Raw genomic sequence first — 13,453 nt, 5'->3', positions numbered from 1 at the left:
TATACCGTGAAATGTACAAAAAAAAAAAGTGAAGATAAAAAATAAATATTACAAAATATACATCATGTGTTCGCCCATAAGCCCTCCGGCTAAGACAAAGAAAAAGTAACCAAGTTGTTCATGAATTATGAAACAATAATTTCAGTTTCATATGCGTAAATTATATTTTTTAATTTTTCATTTAAAACTCACGGATGGTTGACGAATTCTTAGAGCAGAATTGCTCCATTTTTTTTGTCTTCCTTGATAAAAACGTCGTAAATGATATAACTGATCAGCTTGTTGTTGTTGTTGTTGTATATTTTTTTGTTGTTGTTGTTGATTCAAATACGCCATTTCTAATGATGTACGAAATGTCGTTGGTGTTGCTGATGATACGACAGGATATCCGGGTAATTTAACTTGATGAAAGTCTTGATGTGAACGATAATCACGAAGTAGTGTATCATTGAAATCACCAATGTTGTTTGACCTTGAATGACGATGATTATCATGATTATTATAATTTGTATTTTGTATCATTTTGTATTTGTCCTCATTTAATAGATCATTATTTTTATTGATAATATTGTTGACACATTTTTCACGATCTGAGGGTTTTATGTCTTGATGGTCATGATGATGGGCATTTGTTGAGAAGGAGGGAAACATTGGTGATGGATAAAAATGAGAAAAACCAAATGTATTATAATTGTTGTTGTTGTTATTGTTGGTGGTGATATTGTTGTTATTGTTAGATGATAAACCCGTGCCGACGGCAGTGCGATAAGCTGGATGTTGCATCGCTAGATACTGACGTTCAGTGTTAGGCAAATCAAATTGAGAATCACGATCAAGTTCCTTATTATTTTCCTTAGTGAAACATGAATTCTTTAAATTTTTATCAATTTCAACACTTGCAGAATTATATTCAGGATTACTGACTTCCAAGCTATCTTGATTATCAAATATTTCTTGTTTTATTTTAATTTCTTTTATGGTTTCTTGTTTTATCATAACATCATTATCTAATTTATCAAATTTTTGTAGTAATTCATTTTTGACATCAAGTGATACTGGTCCAGAGCCTGGACCAAGACTAGCTTGCTGCATTTTTGTATTAAATTTTTGATCATTCAAAATATTAATCATTTAAAAATCATACTTAAAAAAATTAAATTGAAATATTTTTGTGGTGTATAATTATTTTGATGAAAGAGTAAAATTTATAGGGTAAATGGGCATTTGATGTCTCGCTGATTTCGTGATCTTTCCAGTATATAAGTGTGACGTTTTACTACCTGGATTGCAGGTATATTATCGAATATCAAAGAAGAAGAGACGATTCTACTTCGGTTGTTTTCGGTTGTATCTGCGTCGGTCGTAACAACGACTAAGCTCATATATATAAAAAAATTTCAAGTGGGGGAATATTGGGGATGACAAAAGGGGGAGTCAATTGAAAGAAGGAGAAAGTAGGGGAAGGCAAGGGCGGCGTGACAGTTTCCGTATATGTCACGTGTCCACCACCGTCCTCTACCACAAGCTCCGCCTACAAATATCAACTTTTTGAATTTTTCCACAACAGTTTCATTAACGATCTGTTCATTGTCGTGTTTACAATCCAACACGTTTTTATCTCTCTTAAATATAATATTTATCAAGCTATTATTTAATCCAACGGAAATTATTTTATCACATTTTATTATTCACTTAACAATTCTTCACTAAACACTTCACTATTTTTACTTTTTTTCCGAAAAATTTTCACTTAGGTTTTATTTAATTGATAAAATTAATATAATTTTTAAGATTTAAACAAAAAAACCAGGAGTAACACGCGACTCTGACCGTTCCCTCGAGCGCACCACGGTCGACTCGGTTGCCCCGCGTTCACAAGGCACGAGTCGATTCGTGCTTTTTCGTAATTAATCGTGGATAACCGCGCGCCGGATTCTCTCAATACAATTCACTATATGTATATATCCTCACTGCAAATTAATATACCTATATATAACACATTCGCTTCTCACCTTCGTTCATGTTTTTCTATCGTATACTAATTTTTTTTATTACTCAGTCACGGTTTATTTTATACTCATCTTTTCTGTTATCTTATTTAATTTTTCGTATAATTCATCCTTTTTTTTCTTGCAAAATCAATTGATTATGTTGTTAATTTTCTAACGGAAGGATGATTAATGAAGTGAATAAAATTCTTATTAATAATTTTATATACCTTCATGCGAAATACAGTAAGATATTTTTGGAGCTTAGTTTTATCGCGTAAGAGTCACGTTCCACGCAGCAGCAGCAGCATAAAACTCATTGGCAATGGTTGCGCGCGTCCACTCAGCGAACCCCACCGAAAAACATCGAATTTATCCGAGTTTAAATTCTATACGTGTATTATTATATATAATTTTTTCATAGTTTTTTTTTTTCTCTGTAAGATGAGTATGTACATGATGCTTGAAACCATCAGTAAGTATGAGATATAATACTTCACCGCGCCATCCTTCCAAACACTGCACTTCGACGGTTTACCTTTTATGCACTCTACACATTTAATATGCTTTGTTGTTAATGTCTACACCCGGTTTTTCTATGTGTTCGAAAATATCTGTTGATATTTTACCATTTAATAGAAATAAATTATGAAAGTTATTGTTGTCATTTTTAGGCTGAGTTTAATCACTTGGAAATGATGCGAGCATAAATTTTTTTGTAGAAATATATGTCTATTCTTTTTTTTCATAGGATTTTTGAAAAATATATTTGTTGATTTTTTTATTGTGGAAGATTTGAAGGGAGTATGTTGTTAGCTGTTGATATAAAAAACTGTAAGAATAACAGATGATGAAAGAGAATATAAATACAATTATAGAGCGTTTAAAGTTTCGAAAAGTGCTCGCATGTAATTTTTTGTATAAATTTTATTATATATTTACTAACAGCCGTAGCAGAAACAAACTGATTGGTACTGAATAGGCATATATATATTATGTTTCACAGCAGGATGACTGATGCGAGATTTCAATTTCCGTTTTCTTTATCGTTTTCATAATCTTCGACAGCGTAGCAATGTGCAGATTGCTATACGTCCGTCAATTTTTTTTTTCTCTCTTTCTATGCAACATCATTTATTAGTTATTTGTTTTTTATTTTTAAATTTTATCATCAATCTATTTTTCTGTTAATCATCGAGGTTGATACTGTCATCTCTTGTTGCAATTATATATAATTTGTTTTTTTTTTTTCTTTTGCAAATGACATTGTTTAGACTTGCTTGTAAATAATTTAAAAATAATTTAGATTGACATATCGAGATCAAAAATATTCACCATTACAAATGTGCAATCAAAGTTTATCATTAATACATGCAGATGCTAGAATTAAATTATATAAATTACGAGAATAATGATTATAATTTTATTCGTATTAGCCAGCTGTCTGTCAGACTTGTCCACGCATTTTCTCATCATTGAACTTTAACCCTGTTTCATACAATATCTCCCACACACAAACACAAATTTTATAAATTAAAAAATACATACAATCTTTGATCAAACAAAATTTAATGAATTGAATATCCCTCCCCCTCACAATTCCCAAAATTCATTCATCATAAAATCTCATTCAAAACAACGGGATAACCAAACAAAACAAAACAACAAAAAATTGATCGATTTGTAAATAGATATTGAAAGTGTTGTTAAATCCTATACATGAATAAACCATATGGCTTTATACATGTATATATTAGTAGATTGACGTTAACCAGCAACGATTCCAAACAAAGTGTTTAACGTAATATGAATATTCTGATGGTTCAATCGATAACTCAATTGATAATAAATCCAGTTAAAAAATTTGATAAATAATAAATCGTATTAATCAAGAAACTAACAAAACTAATTTAAAATAGAGTCGAAAAAAAAAACAACAAGTAGCATTAATTACTAGATTTTTCATGAGTTAGTGCAAGTAGAAAAAATAAAAATAATGTTTAAAAGTAAAATTGTGCAAGAAGAAAATGGGCGTGCGAATTGTGATAGTTTGAGGACAACTGGGGGATGATGGCCAATGAAATTTTGTGGAAGGCGTGTTAGGATTGGGTGACCAAGAGACGACAACACGTTGTAGGTTAGGTGACTCCCCGATGGCATCGTGTCTTACTTGTCCGTAAAAGCCCACTGGTGTCGCACTGGTCGCACTGTCTCAAGCGCCGTTGTTGGTGGGGTATCATTTGAAAGGGGTTTAAGGAGAAATGTTGATAGTAGTGGGAATAATGTGACACGCCCAATGTTATCAAAGTGGGGATAGATAGTGGGTTAATAATTTTTAGTAGTGGGGAAAGACATAAAAACCAAGAGGGACACAAAGAAGCAGCTGGGTGATATGTCGTGTGCGAATGACGCGGGATTCTATATCAATGTACACAATTATTTATGTGTTTGCGTGTGCACATCCGTATATCCATTTTTTTTTTGTGATACATTTAATACAGATATACAATTTGCTTCTGAATTGCTTTTTTTTTTATATCATTTTCATTGTTACCTATTTTTTGCCCTTCTCAATTTTTATTCAGCTTTCATTGTATTTTATTTAACATATTGCATATCTCTTCTCTTTTTTTTTTGTGCTTATCCAGCATCCAAAGACGCAGATATCTCTTTACCTTATATGATCTCGTCTTGATTCTCAATTCCTCTCTCTGAAAGACGTTATGTTTCACTCCATAATCCATATATTCTCTTCGTATGTGTGTAGAGATTAAATGCATGTAAGGTGTACACTTATATATACTGCACTATCCAGTATATAATATAGCATCCAAGCATCCATCTATTTTGTGTACATGTATATGCTGGATTTACACTTAGACATTAATTTTCTCACGGGGCATCACTTCACATCGTGAAATGAAATCTTGAGGCACGATCTAAACGAGCGATATCCACTACTGGATTTTTATTTATTTATTATTATATATAAATTATATAATCTTTAATTGTATATGGCCTCTGCAAGATTGGATGAGTACTTTTGCTTTTTTTGAAAAGTCAATTTCATCTGCATTCCGCAAGTATATTTTTATTTTAATTAATTATTTATATATTTTTTTTTATATTAAATGATAATTGAGAATTAAATTTTTGTATTTAACGGTAATCGTCTTGGAGTTGTATTTCGTGTTAAATCGACATTTCTTAATTGCTGGATTTTTTTTCATCTTATCTACTTTGTCACCCTGTTATTTTCTATTTTTTTTTTTTGATACAGTATATTGTTTAGGAAGTGTGTGAGTGTGTACACACACTATATTTGTGGATACTTGGCAAAGTCTTAGTTCACGGATTAGTCAGTCTATCACTCTCGACCCACGTCCCACACTTAATCTTTCGCCTCGACGGCTCTGGGACGTCTTAGCTGACGCGAGACTGAACTATATACTCTTTTACCCGCAACCGGGGCTTCCGGCTGACTACCAAGACTCAACCGAAGGGTCGATTTTCGATAACAAAAGATTTGCGGATCGTCACTATATACCTATACATACCTATATTTATAATTTACTACATAGCACTGTCTCAGTTTCTTTATCATTTTTTTTTTTCTTTCTTTTTTATTTTGTAAGGGATGCTACGGTTTTTATTTATTTTTTTTTTCATGTTTTCAATGAAAAAATTGAGGATTGAGATTACATATTTATTTAAAGTGATGTATCAAGTTGAATATGAAGACTGATAGGTCCTCACGTCAACGTAAACGCACCCCATGTGTATACGCACGTCACGATTCCCAAATCAGACGCAACGCCTTGAAAATGATTAATGGTTATTTTTCTTGATTTTTTTTTTTGATTTTATTAATTCAGATTTAAGAATTTTATGTGTATAAAAAGTGACATGAGTTTATTATTTATGTATCGATCGTTTCATAACGAAGAAAGAAAAATAAATAAAAAATGATTAACGTAATTATAAAATTAAAAACAAACAAATATACTTTTAAGAAAATATATAAAAAATTTTTTATATAACGTGTTTTTATGTATGCAAAAATAAATTAAGTTCTTGCTCGAGACTTTTAGATAAAATTAAAAAAAAAGCAAGTATATTTTGGCGTCAAAAGAGGCCTTGATTTCGACACTTGACATTAAATATATATCATGAAATTACGTGCAACAAAAACCGTCACAGTCATGTCAAAATTGTTGACGGATCGGCATGCGCACTCAGGAAATTAGGCAATTTCCTGACTGTACCTGCTCGTGTCTGCATTTAATAGTGCAAGCTCAACTCCCTTACTACCACTATATATTTTCCAAGTATAAAACAACCCTCATGTTTTTTTTTTTCAACAAAATAAAATAAACATGCATAAACCAAAAATTTTACTTACCGCTAGCTCGAGACACAAGATACACAGCGGTTTTCGTTTCCTCGTCTGGATGTATATATTTATATTCGTACCGAGCATATATTAACCAGCATATATACATAATGTGTAACTTGAAAATTGTTTAACAGGATGAAAGGTCTAGATGATGATAGTGTACATTTCACTAATAACCAAAGGTCGTGTCTCACGTGAAAATCGATTGAGATAAAACTACATACATCCCTCTCCTCTCTCCTCATTTTCGTATCAATTCTGAAATCAAAAAAAAAAAAATCAAATCGAAAAACTAAAATAATAAAATAACCATTGTACAAACTCCAACTGAACTCCACTTATATTCAAAGTGCACGATCAAAAGACTATATACAATATAAAAAAAAATATTTTATATTTTAAATTTGCGCGTTGTTGTATCATGAAATTAACGCGAAATAATATCACGAAAATTGTATAGAGTTGAATATAAATAAATAAAATAAAAATAAGAAGCTATCGATTGTGTTATGTGGATCTCAATAAATACATAAAAAAAAATATACCCAATGATGTATAACAATAATGACATATGATCCACACGATGGCACATCAGAGACGAGTATAGAAACCACATGAATATTTTTTTTTTTTTAAATTCAACTACAGAATGCGTGATATATAAACAAATGTTTTAACAATCTCAATTCGTATTTTACTGTACGTTGGAATAGCTATTGAATTGGCCTCATCAAAGCAAGCAAACAACAATGCTTGTGAATGCCGCCGATATATAGTTGGACAACGTGTGGTTAGCCAAATCACCGTATATCCACATGATCGCTTGTTGAAGAGTCAGATTCGAGTCATGAACGCCGGTAACAATCCTCACCCGGGGGTTGGCATGTATACATATATATACATACACCAACAAGAAGACAAGTAAAGGGTTGGGTCATGAGATTATACAACACCACCAAATATATACCATTATGATTATTGTGTATTTGTATTTTGATGCATGTATGTGTATTTGAGGGTATTGCCTACAAATCGACACAATAATATACACCATGATGATGATCCTTCTCATTCTTATTATTGCTACACTATAACCTGATACACACAGGTTGTGTTGCACGTATATATTTATCAAAATATATATGGCCAATCTGTGAGCATCGATGCGTATTATTCTTTGTATATATATTCTAGTATATTTCACTGATAATAAATACATAAAGTTATTTCTCTCATATTGCAAATGGCATTTTAGTTATGTATAAAGATGTGCACAATTAGTATCAAATCACTTGGCATTAGTCAATATGTTCAATTATGTTTTATCTTTTTTTTTTTTTATATTTATTTGGGTAGAAAAATTATGATTGTTTGACCTTTGGATGATCACTTAAATATTTAACACCAAGTCCGATAAGTACAAAAATTAAAAAAATTGATTGACCCTTATATCTAAAGTCGCTTTTTGGGAAATTAAATCTAAAAATATTTCAAAAAAAAAACGTAAAGTCGGACTTAGGGTCAGAGTCAGAGTGCGTGCAAGTGAATATTGTTTCATTTTAAAACTTGAGTATTTATTTTGTTAAATATGCTATTATAAGATTCGTAGGGTTTATTCACGAACATTTAGGTCAAGCTCGGAATTCATATTTCAAAAAAAAACGTAGAGTCGGAGTGAGGGTCGGAAACGGTGCAAGTAGATATTTATTGAAGAAAAAAGTTAAGTCTTTAATTATTGTCTAAAAATTAATTATCTTTTTAAAAATTGAAAATTGATAAAAATTTAGAGCAGAAATCAGTTGAAAAAGATAACTGGCATCTAATAAAAATATTAATTGGCCGGCTCGTTAGTATGGCCCCCTGCAATGTCCACTAGATGTTGACCTGAGGTCGCATTGCAGGGAGTCGCCAGGTATATATTTGCCTTCGACTTGTATTTTTTTTTTTCATTTTTGTTTTTTATATATGTATTTTTTCACTGCTATATATGTACATGTACAAGTAGGACTGTCTCGCCCCTTTGATTATTTATCGCCACGCATGATAGCCCTCTTTACTTTACTCAAATTTTCCAAGACACATTCGTGAGTATTTCTTGCTCACATTTTCATATTTATTTATTATTTTTTATGTATATATCAATACGTCAAAGACAACACTAGAGTGTTGCTAGTTACACTCGTCTTTTATCGATCACAAAATATATTAACTCGCAAGTATTTTAAATTTCGAAACTTATACTCCATAGGCATGTGTGCAGTAGAGTGCGAGTGAATGAGTAGAATACTATCATTCACCAGGGTCGCGCTCGTTAAAGTCAATCATGATACAACATTTATATGATGATTTCTATGGGAAGTACTGCACTTCACTGCATGTGTCTGCATTATTATTTTCTTGTCTATATATTTTTTTCTTTTTTATTCATTAAAAATTTATACTACCTTCTGTTGAGGTCATAACTCCAACTGCAGATTACAGTTTTTTTTTCGTCTTTTTTGTATCATACTTCGGTATTTCGAAAAACCATTCAAAAGTAAAAAATAAAATAAATAAAATACCGAGTGTAAAAAGCATCTGAAGAAACCAAAAAAAAAGTTAAGGCACATTGAGACAAAAAAGCCACTGTAAAGGGTCAACTACCATGTGTATATCTCTCTTGAAAATAACCAAATGAAAAAAAGTTTCTAAAAAAAAAAAAACTAATAAACCACGAAATACAAAATGTATATATTCAAAAGAGAAAAGAGAAGTCCGAGTGACCTCTTGATGTTTTCAACGGGTCTCAATGTTTTTCGCCGTTGATCCATGTACCTTCAGACACACTGTGTTGCTTTTCAACAACATTCATTCCCAAATTGCCATTGAAAATAGTATAGTTATATATACACTATATATAAATGTAAATATACATTTCATTGATTATACCACTCTTCACAATTTTACCAAAAATCCATTCACATTAATAGTATATACACGTGGATGATTCAACTTTTTTTTTACATGGTATTTTAGGCACTCTCAAAACTAAAAAGCTAATTTACTTTAAAAGTATTCCCTGGGCGTTCAACAAAATAAAAAAAAAAGAATATATAGAAAAAAAATATATAAAATAAAGAGGGCCAGTTTCATCAGAAGTAAAATTTTTTACATGTGTGTCCAAAAAGCGTGTACAGTCGTCCCCATTGAAATAGTATGTCTACTATAAAAGCTAATGTAGACAGCGACAGATTGGCCGTGTACTTCTGTACTTCATTTTTCGGGATTTACTGTTTTATATATATGTGTGTTATTTTACCCCTACATACTACATACCTTTGTAAAATACTGAAATATCTGAATAGTCATTTCGTTGATAGCTCAAATTGGCATGCATTAATATCCTGAATTCTCGTAATTTCTTTTTTACCCTTCAAATAAATTGTTGAATATTCCGGAACTATCTAAAAATTAAAAAGGAACATTAAACAAAAATTCAGTATTGTTGCATGTTATGTATTTTAGATATTTTACAACTATCAATTTGAAAAATATATAAAATTAAATTTATATTACTATTTTTTTTTTTTTTTTTATAAAAATAAAAATCAATTACTCTTTTGAATATTATATGTATTTTTAAATATTTAAAAAGACAATTTTAAATTTAAAGTGAAAGTTCATATGTAATGATTCATTCAACAAAGTAATTTGTATTTTTTTTTAACTTTTAAAATTACGAAATTTATCATTTTTTATTGTTGCTATTTTTTGTAGATTAAAAAAAAAAACTAGTGATTTTTATGATCATGTTGTATGTATAATTAATTTCAATGAACAAAACGTAAAAATGCATTTATTTATAACAATGTAACAATTAAATATATAATTTATTTTTTTATATTTTTCTATAACTGGAAGATACAAGGAAAATGATTGTTACGTATAGTCCAAGAACGTTTAAAAAGTGCACAGTGTATCTATTATACTTTTAAATATTAAACAATTAGTCGTAATCAAGCACAGGAAACAATTCCAAGCGGTCGCGCAATTATTTTTTAAATAAGATTCCGCGGACGAGCATAGCGCGACGGATTTATATTTTTTTTTTTCCTCTTTCTTTATAAATATATATTCAGTAGTTGCGATTATAGTAAAAATATGTATAGAAAATAAGGCATTTTGAGGATGAGCATGAATATTATGAAAAAAAAAAAAATTTACAAAGACGAATGTATAAATGTAACGACCGTGATTATTAATACTCGTTGTTTATAAATGATAGATGAAGAAGGGCGATAAACACCTGTGAGCATAACATAATAATATTATATATATAAATATATTAACCGGACGTTATAAGCACGTCATGCCAGTGCGCTTTGACATCGTCCCTTTATATGCAAATTTATTTGCCATTAATTTTTACGGTTATCATAATCAGAGTCACTCAATGAATTTACTTTATAAATATATAATTATAACATTTTATAGCTTCTCTTTTTTTTTTTTTAAACTCTTTGTCAATTAGCTATTATTATTTGGCTTAATTTAAATTTTTTATTTCAAAATGTAATTTTAATTTTTAAATATAAATTTATATTTATGAATTTATGACTAATCATTGTGTCTTGTTCTTGAAGACTTCAAGGTATTTATTTTTATGACAAATCATTTTTAAATAATAATTAATTGAATTTAGAGTTGAAGGTCAAAAAAATTATCAACAAAGTTATAAACTTTGTTGTTTTATTTTATCAATTTTGTTGGCCGGAGAAAAAAAAAAAAATGAGACTATTGATACGCTCAATTTTTCTTCTTAACAGTTGAGAAAAAAAAAAAAATTAAGTAAATATTATTATTGTCTGGACGTACCTAATATCACTCGAAAACTTTAACACGAAAAAAAAAATCCACATATTGTTTGTCAGTGTGTTAACTTTTTGTCCTTGATAACAAAAAAAAAAAAAATAAAAAAAAGTTTTAATCCACCACTCAATCGGAACGACCGGATGTCTGCCAAAATCTTTGTTATTTATTTTTTTTCAATCTTTGATTTTTACTGTGACAAAATAAATCAAGTAAATTAATTGGCTTGATTTCAAATCTCATCCATTCTTATATATAACTTTCAATGAGAAAAAAAAAAAAATAGATATCAACTTGGATAAATATAAGTTGACTAAAATTATGATAAATTGATGGATTAATATTTTCTACAAGATTGTAAATATTTTTTTAGAGTACATAACAGACGGATTGTACCCCACGGACTAAATATTGATTTTTATTTGTTACATATACAGTAGATGAAAGTATATACGTACCCCAACATTAAAACCCTCCAGGCTCATCCCCATGAAGGGTGCTTACATGTTGAATGACGTCACGATTTAATATCCCCTTCACTAGGTCACTGTGTCTCATCTTGAGTTCGAAATATATTCTCTCCTTTTCTAGAAAACAAAAAAAAACAACAAATTATTATAATAATAAATAATAAAGCTTAAAAAAATTAGATAGACGGGTTTTTTTTTCCTTATAAAAGTATGATTAAAAAAAAAATTATTTACGTAACGATGATGCCAACGATTGTGACATTAATTTATTTTTGATGATGCTCGTCTTTCACACTTAAATATTTCAAGGCCATCGAGTCATCTCTCAGCTGGTCTGTATCTTTTTTTATTGCCTTTTTTATATTATTTATTTTTTATTCTTACTTATCGTAAGGTACCCGACACGCCTTTGAAAAATATTCTCGGTATATATCAAGCCAAAGACGGTCACCACCACTGTGACAAATCCTTTTAAATCGCCGCGACATGTACCCAATCTTGCCAGGTATAAAACATTATTTAACAGTGATATTATAAAAAAAAAACTATATACACATATGCTTTACGTGTGTATACTTACTATTATTTTATACAATATGCTTGTCTGTCTACTTTTAATCTTGGCGCAAGGTGGTCCGATTCGATATGGCCCTTTTTTTTCATCATAGTCATTCAATGTGTCTCTCCGCATTCCACAGATATCCTGAAATGAGCAAAAAATATCAAATTAATATACAAGCAATGTTGGGTAATTTAAAAAAAAATTATTTACTTTTTTTTTATTACTACTTTGTCAATTTTTGTTTTATGAAAAAATTATATTTTTTCAGATTGAATTTATTATTATGCATGAGTGTATTTAATTTTTTTTATTTTTTATATTATTTTTGGTAAATTATTTTTTAATCTTTTGATGGGAAGCCGATAATGGTTCTTAGAATTCAATAACAACGAAAGGATTCGATTACATTGTCAAAGTCTCCGATTAAGCCGGTAAATAAAAAAACTCTGCTAAGCTGTCAACTTGAATAAAAAAAAAAAAAGCAATTTAAATATAAAAAACGCACAAAAGATTTATCAAGCACGCGTGTGATGATGAATAAGTGAATATAATTAAATTCAGCAAGATTTATATTAAACAATAAAACTAAAAAAAAAATGAAGACAAAAAATTCTAAGAAACCCGGACATGATAAACCATTTTGTCTTTATGATTTATAAAGATTTTTTTTTTCGAAAAGTAATATTGTTTTTTCGAATGATTGGTTTCTCTCCACATGATAATAATTAAAAGAAAAAAAAATAAAAACAAATATAACAAAAATAATAACGATTAAAAAATAATAATAATTTTTTTTTATTAATCCTGCAGCGAAGGACACGTAAATAAAAAAGACAAACTGTGTGTCATCACGACAACAATTTAGTCAAAAATATTATTAATGACATTCTGCAGTGTATGAAAGAAAAAATAATATAAAACTGCATAATATCAATCAAAAAATGAGTGTGAGGATAGTTCATTAATGATGTCCTTCAAGTTTACATTGATTTAAATATAATACAATCAATTTTCATGGCGGGGGCAATTGTGAACACGCAAAGAAACGAGGCAAAAGAGGCGAGGCAAAATTTCATATACCGAGGACAACAACTAGCATCGAATGGCCTCGATAATTGCAAATCGATTGGTAGAAGAAAAAAAAATATATATAGTAAAAATAAAATGAAACAAGAAAAAATACCATAAA

The 13,453-nt window shown here is 29.6% G+C and overlaps 1 protein-coding gene across 3 annotated transcripts in view; it reads right to left on the bottom strand.

Moving 5' to 3' along the window:
* LOC122860392 (protein split ends-like) overlaps positions 1–13,453 on the bottom strand; it is a 167,276-nt gene that overhangs the window by 132,231 nt on the left and 21,592 nt on the right. For 2 of the 3 annotated variants that reach the window (XM_044164184.1, XM_044164186.1), the window contains exon 1: positions 193–1,854. In XM_044164184.1, the coding sequence (XP_044020119.1) occupies positions 193–1,131 (939 nt within the window). In that variant the 5' untranslated portion in view covers positions 1,132–1,854. Of the gene's footprint in view, positions 1–192; positions 1,855–6,390; positions 6,643–9,699; positions 9,828–11,690; positions 11,820–12,282; positions 12,406–13,453 lie in introns of those variants that run through there. The other variant, XM_044164185.1, reaches the window with a different exon arrangement.

This window comes from Aphidius gifuensis, linkage group LG1 (genome assembly GCF_014905175.1).
Source record: "Aphidius gifuensis isolate YNYX2018 linkage group LG1, ASM1490517v1, whole genome shotgun sequence".
NCBI lineage: Eukaryota > Metazoa > Arthropoda > Insecta > Hymenoptera > Braconidae > Aphidius > Aphidius gifuensis.
Note: the sequence above shows the minus strand (reverse complement) of the source record. Positions and strands in the feature narration are given on the sequence as shown.